General features: G+C 43.0%; 1 protein-coding gene across 1 annotated transcript in view; it reads right to left on the minus strand.

The window, feature by feature from the left end:
- Positions 1-22,455, minus strand: part of LOC126278491 (ras-associated and pleckstrin homology domains-containing protein 1-like) — a 339,217-nt gene that overhangs the window by 56,892 nt on the left and 259,870 nt on the right. Inside the window, exon 3 of the mRNA XM_049978651.1 lies at positions 8,562-8,639. Coding sequence (XP_049834608.1) covers positions 8,562-8,634 — 73 coding nt within the window. The 5' untranslated portion in view covers positions 8,635-8,639. The remainder of the gene's footprint in view (positions 1-8,561; positions 8,640-22,455) is intronic.

The following is a 22,455-nucleotide window of genomic DNA, read 5'->3' on the forward strand; positions in this document are numbered from 1 at the left end:
TTGTACCACGGTGGCTCTTTCCCATCTCTTACGATCTTGCTTGGCACATACTGTAACAACTGCGCCAGACACTTGTTATCTTACGTAGGCGTTGCCGACAACAGCGCCGTATTCTGTCTGTTTACATATTTCTCTATATAAATACGCATGCCTATACTAGTTTCTTTGGCGCTTCAGTGTATATACGTCTACAATATTACAAGACGTTTGCTATCCTAAAAAATAGATTACACGACAGGGAAAGAAAGGTAACATGTGGTATGCCTAAGAATTAAAAGAGAAGAACTGGACGTCATTGAAGATAGAAGCGGTCGCAATAAAAAAATTATATATGGCTGGGATGCAGTCTTTCTTCTCTTTCTGCCGTTAATGAAAAAGTGTGAGATAACAATACATGTATATGTGGCAGATGCCGCAGCCGAAATAACTTATTTATTTGACGCCAAGGAACCTCTCTTTAACCTGTTGTGTTGTTAAATAGTGATTTGAAGATGGTCACTTGACTGTAATTGTCTGTGAATAAAATATGCATTATAACTGTTTTTGGTGCTTCCAGGATGACATTTTTTAAATATACTTTTTTTCATTCATTTGGTGCTTATAGACCTAACATTCTGAGGTATCACCAGTCAAACTTTAGTGGTAATTTTAACATTATCTATTTTATCTTGTTTTTCTTACACCTTTGCCATTTTGCCGATCAAAATACCAACTCCATAATGATGAGAGCGGTATTCCAGATGAAGTTAAACAACATATTCAGTTTCTCAGAAAACGTACGTTGTAAACAGCCGAAAGCGACGGTTATTCAACAAAATATTTACGCAACAGTAAAAAGTGTTACACATGCAAAGAAATCAGAAGGAAAGGACATCTCAAATGGACCAAGCCATATATTAAAAAGAAGGTCATATTTTCGTGCAAACGCTTATAGAATTAGTATACGAGGGCTGCTTTTTTAAATGTCCGATAAGTCGCAGAATTAAAACGACAGCGAAAATTCGATGATGCTTCGCGCATTGTCTCTAGCAGGCCCATCTATTACGCCCATCTATCGCGTCAAGTCCAACTTTTCAGTTCTGAATGGACAGTGAGTACGTATAGCTGCCTAGAACAGCAGTCTACTGCCAAGTGGGATGGGCATGCTGTCACCCGCTTTATTCATGCTGAGGGATTCTGCCTGATACCATGCAGCCCACATAACGTAGCTGTCATGCGTGAGAGTCAAATGCGGCAACGCTCCCAGGAAGTTTGAAGCAGGATGTACAGAGTTCATCATGCAAGCGGTCCTGAAAGAAGTCGACTGTCTACTGATCTTGTTCAGCTAATGGATCAGGCAGTTCGAGAAAACTGTCTACGAAGGGAAATTGAGAACAATCGAAGAGGAAAGCTGCCTTCGGGTAGTCTCTACTTTATGACAATGCTTGGCTACACACTGCAGTTGGTTCAAATGGTTCAAATGCCTCTGAGCACTATGGGACTTAACTGCTGTGGTCATCAGTCCCCTAGAACTTAGAACTACTTAAACCTAACTAACCTACAGACTTCACACACATCCATTCCCGAAGCAGGATTCGAACCTGCGACCGTAGCGGTCACGCTGCTCCACACTGTAGCGCCTAGAACCGCACGGCCACTCCGGTCGGCCACTGCAGTTACAAAGAAGATACTTCTGCAGAGTTTTCGATGGAAACTGTATGATAACCCACCATACAGCCACACTTTGGTTTCCTCTAATTTTTAGGTCTTTTCCAGCGTGATCCACTGCTTGAGGAAAGACCAGAAAATTAGCGGAAATCACAGGCGGCTGCATTTTACGAAAAGGGTACAGCGCTACGATAAGTGTCTAAGTCGGAGTGGCGACTACGTAGACATTAGCTGGCAGGTGGAGCTAAATGTTTCAAAGAAAACTTTTTGGTTTCCACTGTGGTTTCCATTTTTCGATCATCGGACCGTGATAAAATAGTAGCTCTTGTAGCATATGTTGAATGAAGCAAAACTATTCGAAACAGCCTTCGAGATAATGTGAGGTGACACAGTAATAACTGTTAAGAGAATCAATTAAAAAAAAAAAACAAGAAAGTCAAGAAGGCGAAATAGAAACATACGCATGCGTCGTATTTCATATGCTAGGATGAGAGATAAGCTTGTATAAACACTCTATATTTGTTTAAACATATGTATAGGTGATGCGATGGATGAAAAATATTTCAGAAGCACTATCAGAAGAGGTGTTTTATGCCATTGTGCGTATGAAGAGCGGAAAGGCGCTTGGAGATTATGGTGCTGCCATAATGAAGGCCATGTAATTCAAAGAGAGCTATCAAAATAATATATATAAGGCAGACGTCCCTCCAAAACTGGAATTTGTGATTCTTATACATCTTAAAGTGTGATCGTATTTTCCATCATAAGGGACAGATTGATGTGTTTAGGCAGCAGAAAACGCGCCTTACAAAATTCAAGGGACTCCAGAAGAAAGAAATTTTAAATTATTCATCCTGATACTTTTTTCTCAAAAATCACTGTATTTATATTTGTTTGTTTCTGGTGCTGTTACCCAACAGTCGGTCATTTTCTTTTTATATTACTTAGAAGCAGGCAAAATAAAAATCTGACCAAAAAATACAATCTCAAAAAGAAGAAAACAAAACTATGACAGCATGTTAGCAGAAGTATCACAAATTAGAAACGGTATAATAGTATCGGGTTTACAAAAACAAGGCAAACTCTAACCCGAGCAGCCATATGTCTGCTAGATTGTATAGCAGAACCGATATGTGCGTAGGAAACAAAGATGGAATTGTGCTTTGCTCAGAGTAGAAATCTCAACTATGTTTATTAGTTTTTAGAGTGTGATGTAAAGCTGGATAAATTATGAGTTTTGTGCACCAAGCATACCAAACGCACGGGTTATTCAAGGCACAGTCACATGAAAACGAATAGATAGAATAAGGGTGTGTTATGGCGATCTCATTTGAAATAAAGAACTGTATTTTTTTCGTCTATCTCGTTTTCGTTGAAGTTCCCCTTATAGATCCGAAAAAGTTCTCATCAGAAGTCTGGTTCATGAAATGGCTGATGACATACCTACAGACAACGGTAACCACAAACTACAAAAATTTCGCTGAAACGATAAACTCGTTGATACTCGTTTAAAGTGCAATGTAGGGCAGCTGGTTAAGAGAAGTAAGGGCGCTAATTAACAACAGTGGTACACTTTTGATTTAACATTTCTGCCTGTCTGGTTTTGCGATTGGCTGAATTCAAAGTTTCATTTCCACAGTGGGGTCACTTCTCCTACAGAAGTTACTGCCAAAACTAAGCAGTGCCATATTGCTCATTTACGAACATTCTACCGTAGTGTGTTTCTGTATTTTAACGACAGAAGTGGAAGACCTCACCTTTCTAAAATCTTAAAGGAATTACCCTGGCTGTCGTGATGTAATTAATATGATACAGTATTAATCATCTTGTGGTGTTGCAGTTCTTCTTCTTATGTCCGTGCTTGCTATGAAAATAGGACGAGGAATTCCGCCTTATGCAAGACACATTTTCAGTTTTGTTTTACCCAGACATGTTTCAGCACTTTTTGCGCAATCTTCAGGGGGTTATTTTTTATTTTTATACTGTAAAATTGTTTTTACATATTAACATTTAGCGAAACTTTTGGTACATAATATTTACAATTGTGAATTAATAATTGTTGTAAAATATTATACATCATTTGTTCATAGTTCACAGTTGAGATATATATTAACGACCTGATGCACTGTGTGTTGTTAACAACATCTCTAAAGTTCTAGTAATATCTTAATTGGCAAAGGAATGGATGTATGCGTTACTTTACATACCTTACATGATGCTGCTGGGTTTTTAGTCATGCAATTCATTACGAGGCGGATGACCCATACATTACGAAGGTTTCCAATTCTCTTGTAAAATATTATACATCATTTGTTCATAGTTCACAGTTGAGATATATATTAACGACCTGATGCACTGTGTTTTGTTAACAACATCTCTAAAGTTCTAGTAATATCTTAATTGGCAAAGGAATGGATGTATGCGTTACTTTACATACCTTACATGATGCTGCTGGGTTTTTAGTCATGCAATTCATTACGAGGCGGATGACCCATACATTACGAAGGTTTCCAATTCTCTTAGACCGCGGTTGTTCGCCTTTTCACGTCAGAAAATCTCCCCACAAGTTTTGAGGGGGGATTACAGTTCCTGATAAGCTCCACATGTTCGAATTATAAGAAGAACGATATTACACTAGCAAGTGGTGTGTTGTGTCACATCTGTTCAAGAAACACTTGGCCTCGCCTTCTTTGCTTGAAAGTCCGGTAATGCAGTAAAATAGTGTATTATGATGTTATCTACCGCTTTATGCCGACCATTTTTATTTATTCTTGAATTTTATTGGAAACCAGACTACTCCGATACATTTCAACACTATATGACTGATGTACGTATTGCCTGTAACACTGATGTACGTATTGCCTGTAACCCAAAGATGTCTTATAAGATTTACTTTTTTTATTTTTATTTTTATTCTGTCGACGAAACAACTGTTGGGTATTTTATATATGTGTTTTAATTTTATTAAATCTGTTATGAATCAGAGACACCTGAAATTGGCTGCGCAACCAGTTCCAAGCAGCAGTGAATAAAACAAAATAAAAAGATATCCTAATTCAAGACACGAGAGCCAGAGCGCAACTAAAATATTTATAGAATTTCCTTAAAACAGCCTTTCCCAACACATTCACAACTTACTTGGTAATACATTCTTGTGACGAAGACACAAATTATTAACGTAAACTAAGTAAATGATTAAACGATGTTTATTGAATCCAAACCGTGCGGTCTGACAGAAGAAAGCAGACTGCTAATAGTACTAAGTATTTGTAGCACCATATTATCGAGCGACTTTTTTCTGATCTTGATCTGTGCATTTACGCCTGTGAGAAGCTTCAGGTTGTTCCATGAAGTCGGAGATAGCGGACGAACAGTTTCTTACATAGATATTACCGCTATTCTCCGCAATATATCGTGTACCGAAAGCGAACAGTGAGTTTCTTGTCAGACTCAAAACGTCTGCGACAGAGACTTTTCACATGCTGTCAAAGAGTGTATGAGGAAGAGCATACGTCACATGAATGGGTCCTTGAATGGCAGAAGAGGTATTTTGAAAACAGGGAATCATTCAAAGAATGAGCTAAGACTAAGTGTTCGACGTATTTAAGAAAAGAGTTGAAACTTCCTGGCAGATTAAAACTGTGTGCCCGACCGAGACTCGAACTCGGGATCTTTGCCTTTCGCGGGCAAGTACTCTACCACTGAGCTACCGAAGCACGACTCACGCCCGGTACTCACAGCTTTACTTCTGCCAGTACCTCGTCTCCTACCATCCAAACTTGTTGTAACAGGGAGAAACATTTGCCTCCCGAAGAAATGGAAATGGGAAAAGTAGTCAGTTTTGAATCTTTGGATAGTGTTAAGTTTACTAAATTTGACAATATATGGATTTTTACGTTGGTTCAGAAACGATGTCAATGTCGAGGACGTTAGAGGCGGAGTATATCTCGGCCTGGGGTAGAAAATGAGGCGTGTCCTTTTCAAAAGAACGCTAGTAGAATCTGACTTACGTGTTTTAGGTATAAGGCGAAGTACCTAGTCAGGAGGGCTGGACGGAGATTTGAACTTCGTTCCTCGCAAATGGGGTTGTTACTGGAGGGATCAAGTCTAAGCTGAACATCAGTAAGTGCAATTACATTCGGTTGCAACTACCCGAGATGGAATCAATATGTAACCTCCACATACTATTACTCCCAAGTTACTGGTACTAAACTTCTTCAGGAACTAAAATCAGCGCTACTGAAAAACTCTACATCTGAATATATAGTCCGCAAGCCACTATACGATGTGTGGTGGAGGGCACCTCTGACACTTGTGTCGTTTTATTCCTTCTCTGTTCTATCCACGAATGGTGAGCCGGAGGAACGCTGTAAACTCTCTAATTTCACAGCTTTTCTGATCGGGGTCATTTCGCGAGGCAATGAGAGCAGAAACAAATGTGTTGCCCTTCTTACAAAGCACACCCCCGGAATTTCAACATGTTCCTGTCCGTGACACACAACGCCTCTCCTGTAGCGTCTGCCACTGATGTTTGCTGAGCATCACCGTAGCGCTGTCCGCCCGGGTAGCTGAGTGGTCAGCGCAACAGAATGTCATTCGTAAGGGCCCGGGTTCGATTCCCGGCTGGGTCGGAGATTTTCTGCGCTCAGGGACTGGATCTTGTGTTGTGCTAATCATCATCATTTCATCCCCATCTACGTGCAAATCGCTGAAGTGGTGTCAAACCCAAGGAATTGCACCCGGTGAACGGTCTACCTGACGGGAGGCCTTAGTCACACGACATTTACATTTACCGTAACGCTCTCTCATCGAGCCCAGTCACGTGACTAAACGTGCCGCTCCACGTTGGATCTCTTCTGTGTATCCCACTTGAATACTTCGTGTCTTTACCAGACTGTTGCTCTAGAATCGGTCGAACAAGTGTTGTGTAAACTATATCTTACGTGTATGACTTTTCATTTGCTTAAGACTCTTCCAACGAGCCTTAGTCTGGCAACTGCTTTTCCTACAATCAACTTCATGCGTTCATTCCACTTTAGGTGGCAACGGACGATTACCCCGAGATAGTTAACGGTTCTTACTGTTTCCTGTGAGTGTTCACCAACAGCGTAATCGAACAGTAGCGGATCTCTTGGCCTCTTTACGCACAATATGTCATATTTATTTACGTTCATGTCAATTTCGAATCCCTGAACCAATCATCGGTCCATCGCAGGACTTCCTGGATTTCGTTACAATCTTCTGGCGCTACCTCCTTCCTGTAGGCAAAAACGTATTCTGCAAAAAGTCTCGTGGAGCTTTCGATGTTCTCCACTTGAACAGTAACGGCCTTTAAGCATTTCCTTTGGCAAGTTAGGAAACCAGCTCTACAGCTGTCGATTTCGTTTCGACTACATTGTCAGACTTGCTGCACTGTGCAACAAAATTTAAGGATCACGTTTTTTAAGCCTCGTAATTGTCTCCCGTTCCGACGAGTAAGTTTTGAATTTGGCTAAAAGATGCCTACAGCCTTCCTCTGTAATGGTGCAAAAGCTTGGCGCCCTACGGCGCCACCCTCGGAGTCGGCCACTATTCAAACAGAAAGGCATCGACACACAAAAAAGTTAACTGTAAGGTGAGTTATTGACGTCATGTTGACACCAAATTTCGCTACAATTCTATTAAACCCCACTTTGCGCGTGTCACGTTGGGAAGATAGTTACAACCCCTTTTAACTACATTTCGCTCTGTTTTTGACGCCTCAGCGACAGGATTAGTATCGCGACAACCAGCGTTGAAATTACGCTGTTTTCTTGTGTGGGGCCGACGAATACATTTCAGTGTCTGAAAAGGCCTTACAGGGTCGCATAAAATGCCCCGCCGATTCCCACACATTTTGCGATCGAAACCGACTGTTCGCGGTGTGATAAGCAACAGGACGACGTTCTTGACAATGTTCGACACTGCTGCCATCTCTGGGCGTTTCAACCCTATTATAATAACTATAACTGAACAATATCTGACCCCTTCGGAGCGTAGCGCGACAGCAATTTTGCTCTGCTGTACAATTTGGATTCTCTAGGGGCTTTTAAAATCATTCGGCGAAATCTGAACGTGATCCAAAGCAGTGAATAGTTCATGTGCTTTTACATTCCTCCTTTTTCGCTTCCTCCTATGGTGTGTTCATTGGGGCTGAATCATTAAGACGTGCCTGAGTAATACGGCAAAGGGTCACTTAAGCGCCCCTTTCGGTTCGCCGACACCCTCATTACTACCCATGCACGTTAATTGAACACGTAACACACGTATTTGTCAGAAACATCGACACACGTACTACGTTGCGTCTGCTCTAGCGCCTGAAGGCAGGAAAACACCATCTGAGGGATGTCGTAGGAGTTTGGCTAACCCTCAGGCGCTAGATCAGCCATGAGGCTGAATGCTGTGCCGAAGATTCTGTGAGGTACATACGTAAAGTGCTCATCTAAGATCCCGGGGTCCCAGGTTCGATTCTCGGCCGGGTTGGGGATTTTCTCTGCCCGGCGACTGAGTGTTCGTGTTGTCCTCATCGTTTCATCATCATTCGTGTAAGTGGCTAGACTGGGCTGTGTAAACATTGGGACTTTGTACGGACGCTAATGACCGCGCATTTGAGCACCCCATAAACCAAACATCATCATCATCAACTAAGATGCGTGGTTGGCGCCAAGGATGTTCAGATGTATGTTTTTCGTAGCTTCTCTGAATAGCTGAAGGAAAATTTCGTGTTGTTTTCCTTGACGAACACATGACCGACTTTTCTCCATATCCTTTTCCCAGCCAGAGCTCGTCCCCCGCCTCTAATGACCGTGCCGTCGACGGGACGTGAAACGCTGACTTTTCTTCCTTCTTCTTGTGTGATGTGGTGTGACATTATCGCTAATGTCAGCTGGACTCACCTTTAGTTTGAAGAAGGAAGAAAGCCAGCAGCGTCCACCGACAGCGGTACACATGGGTGCGTCCTCTTGTCATGATTCCTGCAACACAGAGGGTCAGTACTGTTAGTTCCCCGGAAACATATCATACTAGGCGTGCTACACAGACACCAATGACTAGAAATCTGCAGTATTCTGATATTACGCGGACTGATTGCTGTGTTAAAGGAAAAAACAGCTAGTTTTTCAGTGTAGTGGCATGCTTACGACTACAAAATAATGTGTTCATTAACGTTAACACTAACCATGTCTCAAGTGTACGTATAAACGGACTCTTTCCACACACTTTCGTTAAAAGCTGCGTTCAAGTCATCTCCAGAACGTGTAACTAACTAACTAACTAACTAACATAAAAAATGTTACTGACGAAAAATACTATAGATGTAAAAATGAATTTTCCACATAATGGCAAGAGGTACAAATAAATAAGAGCTCTGCTGAACAAACACTTTTATTTCCGATAAGTGCCATGCTGCAGAAGATATTTCCATACGATGACAGTTGAGTAAAAATGAATAAGATAAGCCAGCATTCTTGTCTTTAGGCCAACACAATAACAGACACTTCTAATGGTAAAACATGCAGAACTGAGCATTTTGATTATTTTATATGTATGTTACCTCTATTTTAACTTATTATTCAGTTGGAATTCAAGCAATTTGAAGTGTCTGCAGGTCCAATTTTAAGTGTCTGCCAGTCAATGTACGACTGTAAATGTCTATTTATGGTGACTGCATATCATTTTAGATCGTTAGAAATCTCGTAATACGAGTCTGTGACATTAATACTTGAACTGTTAGCTGTGAACCACCTGAAGGCCTGACCTGTTACCACCTGAGAAATGTCATGTAGGGTTGAGTTTAGGCAGTTAATTAGCATGTTCGCATCATCGACGATCACAATGGTCATTGTACCAAACTCAGAGCCATAGGAAGGTCATTTAGTGTAGGTTAACAATAACAATGGACCAAATATCAATCATTGTGGGACACCATTCTTCATATTACCCCATTCTTATGTTATTTTCATGCCTGTGACAGCCTTTCCACAGACTTCGACTTTGTCGTATGAGGGCCAAACTCCATTCGTGCAATATGGCTGCCATTAATGCCTCAACACTTTAGTTTGCCAAGTAGAATTTTGTGGTCCACACAAGCAAAGGCTTTGACAAATAGGTTTTTTTTGTTTTTGTTTAGCTCTGACATCACTTTACGAAAGCAAAACAGAGAACCGATTAACAAGTTACGATGAGTTAAATGAATCAGTGGACTATCAAAGATCGCCTTGTCAAACACTTTTGTACGAAGACAGGAAGCAGTGAAACATACCTATGGTTCAAGGTCCCTTCTGTCCACTTTTATAAACGGTTATTAACACAGCATATGGAAGTCAGACAAGAAATACGTCCTACGTTATTACTTGATTAAAATTGTAGCTTGGTGGTAATCATATCAAGTCCACACAAGATTTTAATTTTTTTCTTAAGAACACCACCAGAGCAGAATTGCTACTTTTTAATGGCCTGGTGGATTTTTAATATTACTGGTAGTTGCATTCTTGAAACTAATATGACTTGGTGTTCATACAATGTCTCCACAAGTCAATTCAGTCCATCATTATTTGGTTGTTTATTAGTGGGCGCAATGTTTCCTGTCGCTGTTAGGAAGATAAACCTGAAGCATTTATTAGTAGCTCACTCCTTCTAATCCAGTGATGTGTTTCTTAGTAGAACCAACTGAACTGTATATGTTACTAATAATATCAAATAATACGAGTATTTGTACATTTGTGTTCTGTACAAATTCAGTGCAGTAATGCGATAACTGTAAATAAGTGCTATAAAATGAATTTTCTACTTGATGCATGGCTACAAAACACTAAATATTATCATATATGCCTCATTGTACTGAACATTTACATTTTTTGTGACATTTATTATCTTTTAAATAAAAATACGTTTAAGATTTTTTTTTTTTTTTTTTTTTTTTTTTTTTTTTTTGCTTGTACCACTTCCATGGGAACCATTTAGCCTGGGATCTGTGAAGGCATATTAGCGCACAAGGTTTTCTCTGTAAATATTTATTATGTTTTCTTGTCTTCTGACATGTTTCACATCTGCGAGGATTTCTTCATTATGGATTCATTGGAACGAAACGTACATCTAATCATTTAACTTTGAGCTTTGAATGTGGATTATGACATCCAGATTAGTGAAACACACAACTTCTGTTCATTTTGATCATTTGACACTAGTTATTATGGCTGACGAACCGATCCACGAAAGGCGCTAACACCGATTTCGTACCTGTAATGAAACTGTGGCAACTGAAAAGACGCCAGTTCCTCATTTGTTTTATATCTGACCGTGATTTACAATCGGAACAAAAGCCGAATAGCGATGAAGACGTTCGGTCAGAGATCCTCCTGTGTAGTCATCAAGGATGCAGTCATCAGTCATAGGTATTCTGATTCGCTAGATGCCACCTGCCACGATTCTGTCGCATGTGGCTAGCTCTGTACTCATTAGACTGTTCATTCCGTTCAGCAGATCATGTAATCCTTCTTCACTTGCAACCGATGTCCTCAGTTATTTGTTGGGTGTATTCCAATGTGCGTCTTCCCATAGAGTTATTACTCTAGTACCTAATGTAGTAACAAATCCTATCCTCCCTTTTTATAGTTGGAGTTTCCCAATATTACTCTCCTTGCCGATTCAGCGGAGAACCTCCTCATGTCTTACCATTCCACATAATTTTCGACATCCTTCTATAGGACCTCATCTTAAACCCTTTGATTCTGTTCTAGTCCTAGAGCCACTTCTGTACAAAGCTAGGCTCTAAACGAACATCCTCGGAAATTTATTCGTCAAATGATGGCCGATATTTGAGAGAGAAATGCACTCTTCGCCTGTGGAAGTCGTCTTCTGATATCTCCCTTTCTTAGGTTTACTAGTACTCTCAGGTCATATTTAAACACATTAATTCATTCCAGTGACCAGGTCCTGTAATTCCTCCTCCCTTTCATTAAGGACAGCAACGTCACAAGCGAATCTTAGCATTAATATTCATTGACTCTAAATTTTACATCTACATCTGTACTTCACAGTCCACCTTAGGGTGCGTGGCGGAGGGCTCTTTTTGCACCAATTTCACTTCCCCCTCTTCCTATTCCAGACGTGTATGATTCTGGCGAAGGACCATTGGTGGTAAGCCTCCATGTGGTCTCGAACCTGTAATTTTAATCCCATACCTAAATCATCTTTTATGTTCGCGATTCCTTCTTTGAGGTAAAGATTGAAAAATAGAGGAGAAAGCCTACCCCCTGTCTTACACCCTTTTTGATACGAGTACTCCTTTCTCTACCCTTCACTACTATTGTTCCTTCTTGTTTATTGTACTTGTGCTATACTGACCGTCTTTCCCTACAGCTCATACCCATTTCCCTGATAATTTATAACACGATGGGCTATCTGATGCGATATCACTATGTATCAATCACTCTCTTGTTCAATATACGAGGTTTTTGTCTTTGTAGCACTCGATTATTTTTTAGCATGTCCTAGGCTGTCTGCATTTCTCGATTTGGACTACTTTCTAGTCTCTATGTATCAGTTTTTATAAATACATGCAATCTGCTCTTGTCTTCATTTATGTCGTGACCAGCCGCACTGAACTGATTCCCGTTCCGCTGGTCACACAGGTCACCATCTGTGTGATTGATGACTGCTTTTACCTGTAGCCGAGGAGGACAGAAGATTTTGATTTCCTTAGACACAGCGTTCCAGGTTTATATGGTCACAATTATACAGATGACCCTGAATACTCTCAACCACTTAAATTAACAGAAATTGTTCAAAGTGACGCCTGTCATTCACAATACGTTCAGTACAACACCCTACAATATTTTTCTGAGCACTTTCATACAGCTCTGTTGTACAGCTAGGACCCGACTAACCAGTTCCTCTTCAATTTCTTCTTGGGTGGCATGCGTCGACAATTTCGCAGGGGAATGAATTGGATTTTGTCTGTGTACTATATCAATCCTTCTTGGTAAGGGAAGCAATATTCAGCAATCATTAGAACGAAGCTTAGTTACCTCCTGGATGAATTAAATTGCCGACGAACCTTCCCAGTAGATTAAAACTGTACGTAGGATCAGAACACGGACTCTAGCTATCTGTGGGGTACGTTCCTACCGCTTGGGCTACACAACTCACGGCCCCCCTCCCCCCCCCCCCCCCACCTCCACGCCTTTCATCACCGAACCCCCTACCCCACCTCCCCCCTCATGCCCCTCCCCCCACCTCAAACATCAAAGAATCTCTCCTACATGCCTTGCTACACTAACGCTCCTGGAAGAAAGGAAATGGCGTAGACATGTCTCGTTGATTGTATCCAGAATGAATTTTCACTCTGCAGTGAAGTGTACACTTCGTGTGATATCCTGTCATATTGAGCCGCTCAGGGAAGCCGCGCGGTCTGAGGCCTCTTGCCACGGTTCGAGCGACTCCCCCCGTCGGAGGTTCGGGTCCTCCCTTGGGCATGGGAGTGTGTGTTGTCCTTAGCATAAGTTTAAGTTAGATTAAGTAGTGTTTAAGCCTAGGGACTGATGATCTCAGCAGTTTGGTCCCACAGGAACTTACCACAAATTTCCAATGTCACATTGATACTGTGTGTCGCAGCACTGTGGAGTGAAAGACTAAAGTTTTTCTTAAGGCTGTTCCAAGGAATTTCAGCTTTACCGACAACTATGTTTTATCTGGCTGTATTGAATTGCGGTATGTACATCCTCTGGATGTGTTATAACAAGTGCCTTTACAAGCCTATTGACTGTCCACGGTGAACATTAATAAAACCGACAAACTGCAGGGTCGGATTTCTAGCTTGAAATGGAGTAAAAACTGTCGTATGGACGTATGTCTGGAAAACCACCGTTACCACGGTTGACGGCGCTGACCAATAAAAGTTCCTCTGACTATTCAGGTGACTAATAAGCAGAGATGGTGTTTGTGTGTGGCCATGGAAACGGTCGAGAGGCAGTCCGGTTACACCAAAACAAGTACCTTCAGAGACACCAACCACATCACACATCATTTCTAGCCGTTTTTGGGTGCTTGTGTAACCATGGGTCCTTTCAGGCAGACGAACGTGCAGGGAGGCAGCGGAATGTGTGTACACTAGATTTGGAGGACCAGGTTCTAGATGATGCTGAGGCAAACCATAGTACAAGCTCCACGCAAGTAGCCAAAGCACGATTTTACTGCATGGCAACCGGTACTGTCCCTCACCTACAATGAGTACAAGGAATATCAGCAGCGCCACTGTGAGGATGCAAATCAGGTTTGTATTACGCAGACGCTGAGGTCGTCGTGAGCATTAGTTATCATTGAGACTGGACGCGGTGAGTTGATGTTAGTCAAGAATGCCTCTAAGGCAACAAAGACGCCACTGGTTTTGAATAGGGTCGTGTAATAGCACTACGAAAAGTTGGGTGTTCCTTCTCTGATATTGAAGAAATATTTGACAGGAATGTAACCACTGTACATGACTGCTGACAGCGGTGGCCACGAGAATGTACGGTTACAAGAAGACTGGGCTCCAGATGGTCACCTAGTACACCGAGAGGCAAGACCATCGTGTTCGGCGTATGGCTCTGGCGCTTCGTACTGCATCTGCAGCAGCAACTGGAGCAGCAGTTGACACTACAGTGACACAACGAACTGTTATAAATTGGTTACTTCAAGGACAGCTCCGATCCAAACTCCCGATAGCGTTCATTCCAATGACCGCACCATTTAAGACTTCAGTGGGGTCAAGCGAGAGCTCATTGGAGGACAGGGTGGACGCTTTTCGTGTTCTGTGATAAAAGCTTGTTCTGCCTCGGTGCTAGTGATGGTCGTACACTCCTGGAAATTGAAATAAGAACACCGTGAATTCATTGTCCCAGGAAGGGGAAACTTTATTGACACATTCCTGGGGTCAGATACATCACATGATCACACTGACAGAACCACAGGCACATAGACACAGGCAACAGAGCATGCACAATGTCGGCACTAGTACAGTGTATATCCACCTTTCGCAGCAATGCAGGCTGCTATTCTCCCATGGAGACGATCGTAGAGATGCTGGATGTAGTCCTGTGGAACGGCTTGCCATGCCATTTCCACCTGGCGCCTCAGTTGGACCAGCGCTCGTGCTGGACGTGCAGACCGCGTGAGACGACACTTAATCCAGTCCCAAACATGCTCAATGGGGGACAGATCCGGAGATCTTGCTGGCCAGGGTAGTTGACTTACACCTTCTAGAGCACGTTGGGTGGCATGGGATACATGCGGACGTGCATTGTCCTGTTGGAACAGCAAGTTCCCATGCCGGTCTAGGAATGGTAGAACGATGGGTTCGATGACGGTTTGGATGTACCGTGCACTACTCAGTCACCCCTCGACGATCACCAGAAGTGTACGGCCAGTGTAGGAGATCGCTCGCCACACCATGATGCCGGGTGTTGGCCCTGTGTGCCTCGGTCGTATGCAGTCCTGATTGTGGCGCTCACCTGAACGGCGCCAAACACGCATACGACCATCATTGGCACCAAGGCAGAAGCGACTCTCATCGCTGAAGACGACACGTCTCCATTCGTCCCTCCATTCACGCCTGTCGCGACACCACTGGAGGCGGGCTGCACGATGTTGGGGCGTGAGCGGAAGACGGCCCAACGGTGTGCGGGACCGTAGCCCAGCTTCATGGAGACGGTTGCGAATGGTCCTCGCCGATACCCCAGGAGCAACAGTGTCCCTAATTTGCTGGGAAGTGGCGGTGCGGTCCCCTACGGCACTGCGTAGGATCCTACGGTCTTGGCGTGCATCCGTGCGTCGCTGCGGTCCGGTCCCAGGTCGACGGGCACGTGCACCTTCCGCCGACCACTGGCGATAACATCGATGTACTGTGGAGACCTCACGCCCCACGTGTTGAGCAATTCGGCGGTACGTCCACCCGGCCTCCCGCATGCCCACTATACGCCCTCGCTCAAAGTCCGTCAACTGCACATACGGTTCACGTCCACGCTGTCGCGCCATGCTACCAGTGTTAAAGACCAGTGTTAAAGACTGCGATGGAGCTCCGTATGCCACGGAAAACTGGCTGACACTGACGGCGGCGGTGCACAAATGCTGCGCAGCTAGCGCCATTCGACGACCAACAGCGCGGTTCCTGGTGTGTCCGCTGTGCCGTGCGTGTGATCATTGCTTGTACAGCCCTCTCGCAGTGTCCGGAGCAAGTATGGTGGGTCTGACACACCGGTGTCAATGTGTTCTTTTTTCCATTTCCAGGAGTGTATGTAGATCAGAAACATGCAGGATGGGGCCTTGCAAATAACCTGTCTACGTGCTAGACACACTGGACCGACACCTGGAGCTATGGCCTGGGGAGAGATTTCGTATGATACTAGAAGCACTCTCGTGGTTGCCTCGGGTATCCTGACTCCAAAATTGAATGCAAGTTCAAATGATTTGACCTGTTGAATTTCCATTAATGAACAACGTTCCAGGGGGTGTTTTATAACAGGATAAAGCTCGACTACATAGCGCTGTTGCGTCTCAACAGGCTCTACAGAGTGTCGAAACGTTGCTTCGTCCCGCTCGATCACCATATCTGTCACCAATCGAGCACGTACGGGACACCATCGGACGACAAGTCCAGGGTCATTCACAAATAGCATTAAGCGTCCCTGCATTGACCGACCAAGTGGAACAGGCATGGAACTCCATTCCACAAACTGCACCTCTACTCCTGTTATTAATTTATCAGCATTTCATATTTGCAATAGCTTATCTCGCACTTAGATTAACCTGGGCTCTTGCAGTGTTAATCACTTAAATGTTGTGAGATAAGAGGCGAGTTGCGCAGCCCGGAAAATATTCTTAGTTCAGAGTTGGCGGCCACCGCTTGCGCCGCTCGGCAAGCCGCGGTTCGTTCGCAACCGCGTGATGTTACACAATGGCTGGATCACGTGGTCCAAGGACCGCGTGGCTGGGAATTCCATGGTGATGCTATGTCGATGAAGGAGACATGCCAGGAGTGCCAAAGATGGCGGACTTTGTGAAACCTTAATGGCAGACATTTCACGGTTCATATAGAAACTAATAGTAGCCAGAGGAATCATTTATACCTCAAAAAGGAACATGTACATTACCATTATTTGCACAACGATTCTGATGGTGTAATAAGATTTTCATTATCTTTATTAGTTTAAAGTTTAGTGTCTGACCATAAATTATACAAGTAACACCCAGCAACGATTTTCCAAAATCTAAATGGTTCATCTGATTTTGTCGATCGACCTGTCTTTAGAAGACTATTAGTGCAAATCTAAATTGGTATAAATTACAGGCATGTAACTTGAATAGTACATGACTTATTGGAGGTCAAATGGTCGATTACTATCGATCGCGTCAGGCCGTAAGTACTCCACAGTGACACGAAAAAACGGTAGCAGCATGCTTATAAATATATATACTCATCTGTGTCTTTGTTTATATCCGATATATACTATTCATGAAGAAATTGGTCAAATATTTACTGTGCTTTAGAAAGCACAGAGACATTAAGCTACTGGTTTACTTCTGTCCTGTTCCTTTGATATACGTTTATTTGATTTGTATATGTATTTAATAATGCGTGTTAGAGCGTGTTTATGGTCGAGCCATAAGAATATTTATTTAATTTCAAGTTATTTAAATATAAATCCGGTATTTCGAATGTGTTTCATTATGTTTATGAGTGTGCGTTGGCTTGAAGACATGGCGGGAGCGCTCTCCAATGACAGCGCTCGTGAATGGGGAGACTGTATGGAAGTGGGAGAAGAGTGCGAGAGCGGACAGGAGTGGGTCCTGGACAGTACAGCGTGACGGACGCTTGGTTGCGGGAAAGACTTGGAGAGTGGAGCAGTTTGTGCGTGATCGTGGGAGATAGAAACATTTCGTAGTGCCGACTTGTGCACTTGTGAGATTTACGTGCCTTCTGTAGTGAAGACACAGTGCGCGTTTAGAAGTGAATATCTCGTGAGCTATGTTGTTGTTCATAACTAATTACATGCAGTAGGAATCTACTGTTTCCCTGTTATACAACTTATATTTTATTTAATTGCTGGACCATGTAATGATCCCGATAGGAGCGACAAGAAGTATGGAAGTGTACGATACTGAGGATAAATTACGATTTATGTCATTAATATATAATATTTCGATCCAAAACAGATTTCAAAAGCAAGGTACATTCATTTAAACTGTTTTAACACGAATATTTCATTAGGAACTCTTATGTTTTGCTCACATAGGCTTATTCAAAGTGTCAACATATGTGACTACGAAATTTATCGTTACAAAATTTGGCCAGGGAAACCCAATTATTCACTACACTTAGTATGAAAAACAAATAAGTTTAATAATACTTTTGTACTGTATACTCACGTAATTTATAGATTTGTACTTTTTAAGTCCAATATTATGCAAATGAGAAAGGTCATATTCAACACTTTGTAATCCAGCTATTTCACTTGGTTGGCTCTTGTAATTATTTGTAAAATACACGATTTATGTTTCTGATTTAAACACGTGAGCACGAGATTCATTCGTAACTATTTCATGTAAATAATTCATTTAACAACTGTTTAATTGACTCTAACAAAAGAGATAATTTGTTGATCTCTTTGGAAGGTTATAAATACGAGCACTGTCAAAGACCGGCAGGCAGATGGCTCCGTGTAGTTGTGAAACTCACGTCGGTCAGGACTGATAGAAGAGACAGAAAAGATCCAACGAAGAGCGGCGTTGCAAGAGAGGCTGTGTGCGTCACGGAGAGATTTACTATTGAAATTTAGAGAGAGCACTTTCCGGGAAGAGTCGGACAACATAGCACTTTCCCCCACATACGTCTCGCTTAATGACCACGAGGAGAAAATTCCATAAATTAGAACCAATACAGACGTTTACCGACAATCATTCTTTTCACGCGCTACACGCGAGTGGAACAGGGTTGAGGGCTCAGTTATTGATACAAAAAGTACCCTCCACCCCACATCATTAGGTGGCTTGCGGAGTATCATATATATGTAGATGTACAAAGATTATGAAGTTGCCGCGGACTCGTGTTTTTGAAATTGGTCTCGTTGTGGGTCTCCATTTGGCCTGCTCGCCGTATAGCGCAATATCCCGATTTCTGGCGCATTCGAATGAGACAGTTGCCCGATGCTGAACTACAGTATATAGGAACGCGAAGACAGACAAACTCGTCGCAAGGGTCCGGTCAACGAAGTCACATCAACGGAACGGAAGATCAGTGTTTTGTGCACCAAGCATATCGTAACAGCTAACATCTGAGCCTCCCAGCCGAGAATAATTAATGTTCTCCCTGCAACATTATTTATATTCCCGCCCCACTGGTCAAAGACTAGCATCATCTGCTGTTGGCATACAGAATGGCGTCGCATTGTGCTCAACGGTAAATCGCGGCTCTGTAGTACCCCAGATTACCATCCCCAGAGAGCGAGGCGCCTACCTGGGCAGAGGTCTTCGAATATTTCGAAGGGGTACAACGGTGTTACTCCTGGTGTCATTGTTTGCAGAGCAATCGGACATAAATTCACGCCACGACTGGTAGTGACTGAGGTACCTCTGATGAAACAAAGGTACGTCGGAGACATACTGCGTCCTTACGTGTTACATCTCATGTGACAGTATCGCGGTGTAGTTTGCCAGCAGGACAATGCTCGTCCATATATGGCATGTGTCTCTACGAATTGGCTAAATGACGTTAAGGTAATCCCGTGAGCAGCAAAAGATCTACACTACCTGCCATTAAAATTGCTACACCACGAAGATGACGTGCTACAGACGTGAAATTTAACCGACAGGAATAAGATGCTGTGATATGAAATGATTAACTTTTCAGGGCATTCACACAAAGTTGGCGCCGGTGGCGACAACTACAACGTGCTGACATGAGGACAGTTTCCAACCGATTTCTCATACACAAACACGTTGCGTTGTGAAACGTTGTTGTGATGCCTCGTGTAAGGAGGAGAAATGCGTACCATCACGTTTCCAACTTTAATAAAGGTCGGATTGTAGCCTATCGCAATTGCGGTTTGTCGTATCGCGACATTGCTGCTCGCGTTGGTCGAGATCCAACGACTGTTAGCAGAACATGGAATCGGTGGGTTCAGGAGGATAATATGGAACGCCGTGCTGATCCTAACGGCCTCGTATCACTAGCAGTCGAGATGACAGGCATCTTATCCGTATGGCTGTAACGGATCGTGTAGTCACGTCTCGATCCCTGAGTCAACAAATGGGGACGTTCGCAAGAGAACAACCATCTGCACGAACAGTTCGACGACGTTAGCACCGGCATAAACTATCAGCTCGGAGACCATGGCTGCGGTTACCCTTCACATTGCATCACAGACAGGAGCGCCTGCGATGGAGTACTCAACGACGAACCTGGGTGCACGAATGGCAAAACGTCATTTTTTGTATGAATCCAGATTCTGTTTACAGCATCATGATGGTCGCATCCGTGTTTGGCGACTTCGCGGTGAACGCACATTGGAAGCGTGTATTCGTCATCGCCATACTGGCCCATCCCCCGTCGTGATGGTATGGTTACACGTCTCGGTCACCTCTTGTTCGTATTGACGGCACTGTGAACAGTGGACGTTACATTTCAGATGTGTTACGACCCGTGGCTCTACCCTTCATTCGATCCCTGCGAAACCCTACATTTCAGCAGGATAATGCTCGACCGCATGTTGTAGGTCCTGCACGGGCCTTTCTGGATACAGAAAATGTTCGACTGCTGCCCTGGCCAGCACATTCTCCAGATCTCTCACCATCTGAAAACTTCTGGTCGATGGTGGCCAGGCAATTGGCTCGTCACAATACGCCAGTCACTACTCTTGATGAACTGTGATATCGTGTTGAAGCTCCATGGGCAGCTGTACGTGTACACGCTCTCCAAGCTCTGTTTGACTCAATGCCCACGCCTATCAAGGTTGTTATTACGGCCAGAGGTGGTTGTTCTGGGTACTGATTTCTCAGGATCTATGCACCCAAATTTCGTGAAAATGTAATTACATGTCAGTTCTAGTATAATATATTTGTCCAATGAATACATGTTTATCATCTGCATGTTTTCATGGTGTAGCAATTTTAATGGCCAGTAGTGTAGATCTGTCCCTGACAGAACATGCGAGAGACCCGGACGGTCGCCCGTCCCAGCTGCAGCGTCCAAGATTCAAGGGACTAGTTATAAAAGTCGACGACCAGGAGGTCTCAGAATAGGATTCTATGGCTTTATGACACGTTTGTCCAACCGGATCAGTGCGTATGTCGAGGTCAAAGAGGGTGCAGCGTCATACCGATGAGAAGGCTCATACTGCCTAGTTCTTTGTAAACTTGACTCGATTTTGTAACCACCAAAGGAACATCGCATACCCTCCCAATCCTTGGAGTTTCATTTCGTATCCTCCTCCTCTTCTGGGTGCTTCGCTTGATTGGTCAGACAATGTGAGCCCGATTTGGAGTGGTGACGTCCTGTTACCTTGCAACAGCTAGTAACAACTTTGGCCGTAAAACGGATTTTTCAACCGCATTTCTTCGGACATACATTCTCAAAAATTTGTGTCCCAAATTAAGGGCTGCAGGCAACAATAGTAGACTTCTTTTGGCCAGGATTTCCCTCTTTGCCTGTGATAGTCAGCTTTTTATGTCATCTTCACCATCTATTATTTTACTTCGAAAATAGCAGAATGGCTTAAATTGGTTTACTTCGCAGTCACCAAATTTTATTTTAAGCTTATCGAAAAACTATTTCTGCTATTCCACACTACTTTCGTCTTTCTCCATTTCACTATCAGTCCATAGCGTTGATTCATTATAATGTTTTTTTTTTCCATTCAATATGTCCTGTGGTTGTCCTTCCCATTCACTCAGGATAGCAATGTCGTTGGTTGATTACTACAGGAAAAAGTCTAATTATAACAAAAAATGTAATAATATAAAACGTGAGGAAAAATGGAAATAAAGGTAGCAAAGAATGCAAATTACACGCAGATATGGCATTATTACAATAATACGTAGAAGAGATGACAAATACCATGACCGTTTTTAAATGGTTGGAGTAATATCAGTGGCTATGGTACTCTACGTTGAGTTTCCTTGAGCGAGGAACCTCGTGTATCCGAAACGAAGTCTATGGTTAACTGAAGTATTTCCTGTTTCAAAACAACTGTAGTAGATTAGGACTGAAGACTAAAAGTTGTGGATAGCTTTGAAATTCTACATCAGTATAACCGCGCCAAGTTTCGTCGTGAATCCTACGACTGGTTTGCTACAACGCAGTATGATTCCTCTCCTGTGCCAAGCTATTCATCTCAGAGTAGCAGTTGCACTCAATATCCTCAGTTATTTGTTAGATGTATTCCAGTATCTGCCTTCCCCTACAGTTTATATCCCTGCAGCTCATTCTAGTAGGATGGAAGGTATCCTCTGATGTCTTACCACATGTCCTAGTATCATGTCCCTTCGTGAAAGTGTTTTCTATATGTACTTTTCCTGGAAAATTCTAATGAGAACCTTTTCATTTTTTATCCTATCAGTGCACATAATTTTCAGCTCTAACACCATATTCGTAATACTTCGATTCTTTTTTTTCTTCTCCGGTTATCCCTTAGAGTCCGTATAACGCTGTGCTACAGAGGTACATCCACCAAAATCTTTACCTCTGACTGAGTACTAATGGACTTATCATAGTGTGAAGCGCCCCGTTGGTTGTCCTGCTCTGCTTCCGTCAGCCCCCTT

The sequence above is a fragment of the Schistocerca gregaria genome, chromosome 6 (genome assembly GCF_023897955.1).
Source record: "Schistocerca gregaria isolate iqSchGreg1 chromosome 6, iqSchGreg1.2, whole genome shotgun sequence".
NCBI lineage: Eukaryota > Metazoa > Arthropoda > Insecta > Orthoptera > Acrididae > Schistocerca > Schistocerca gregaria.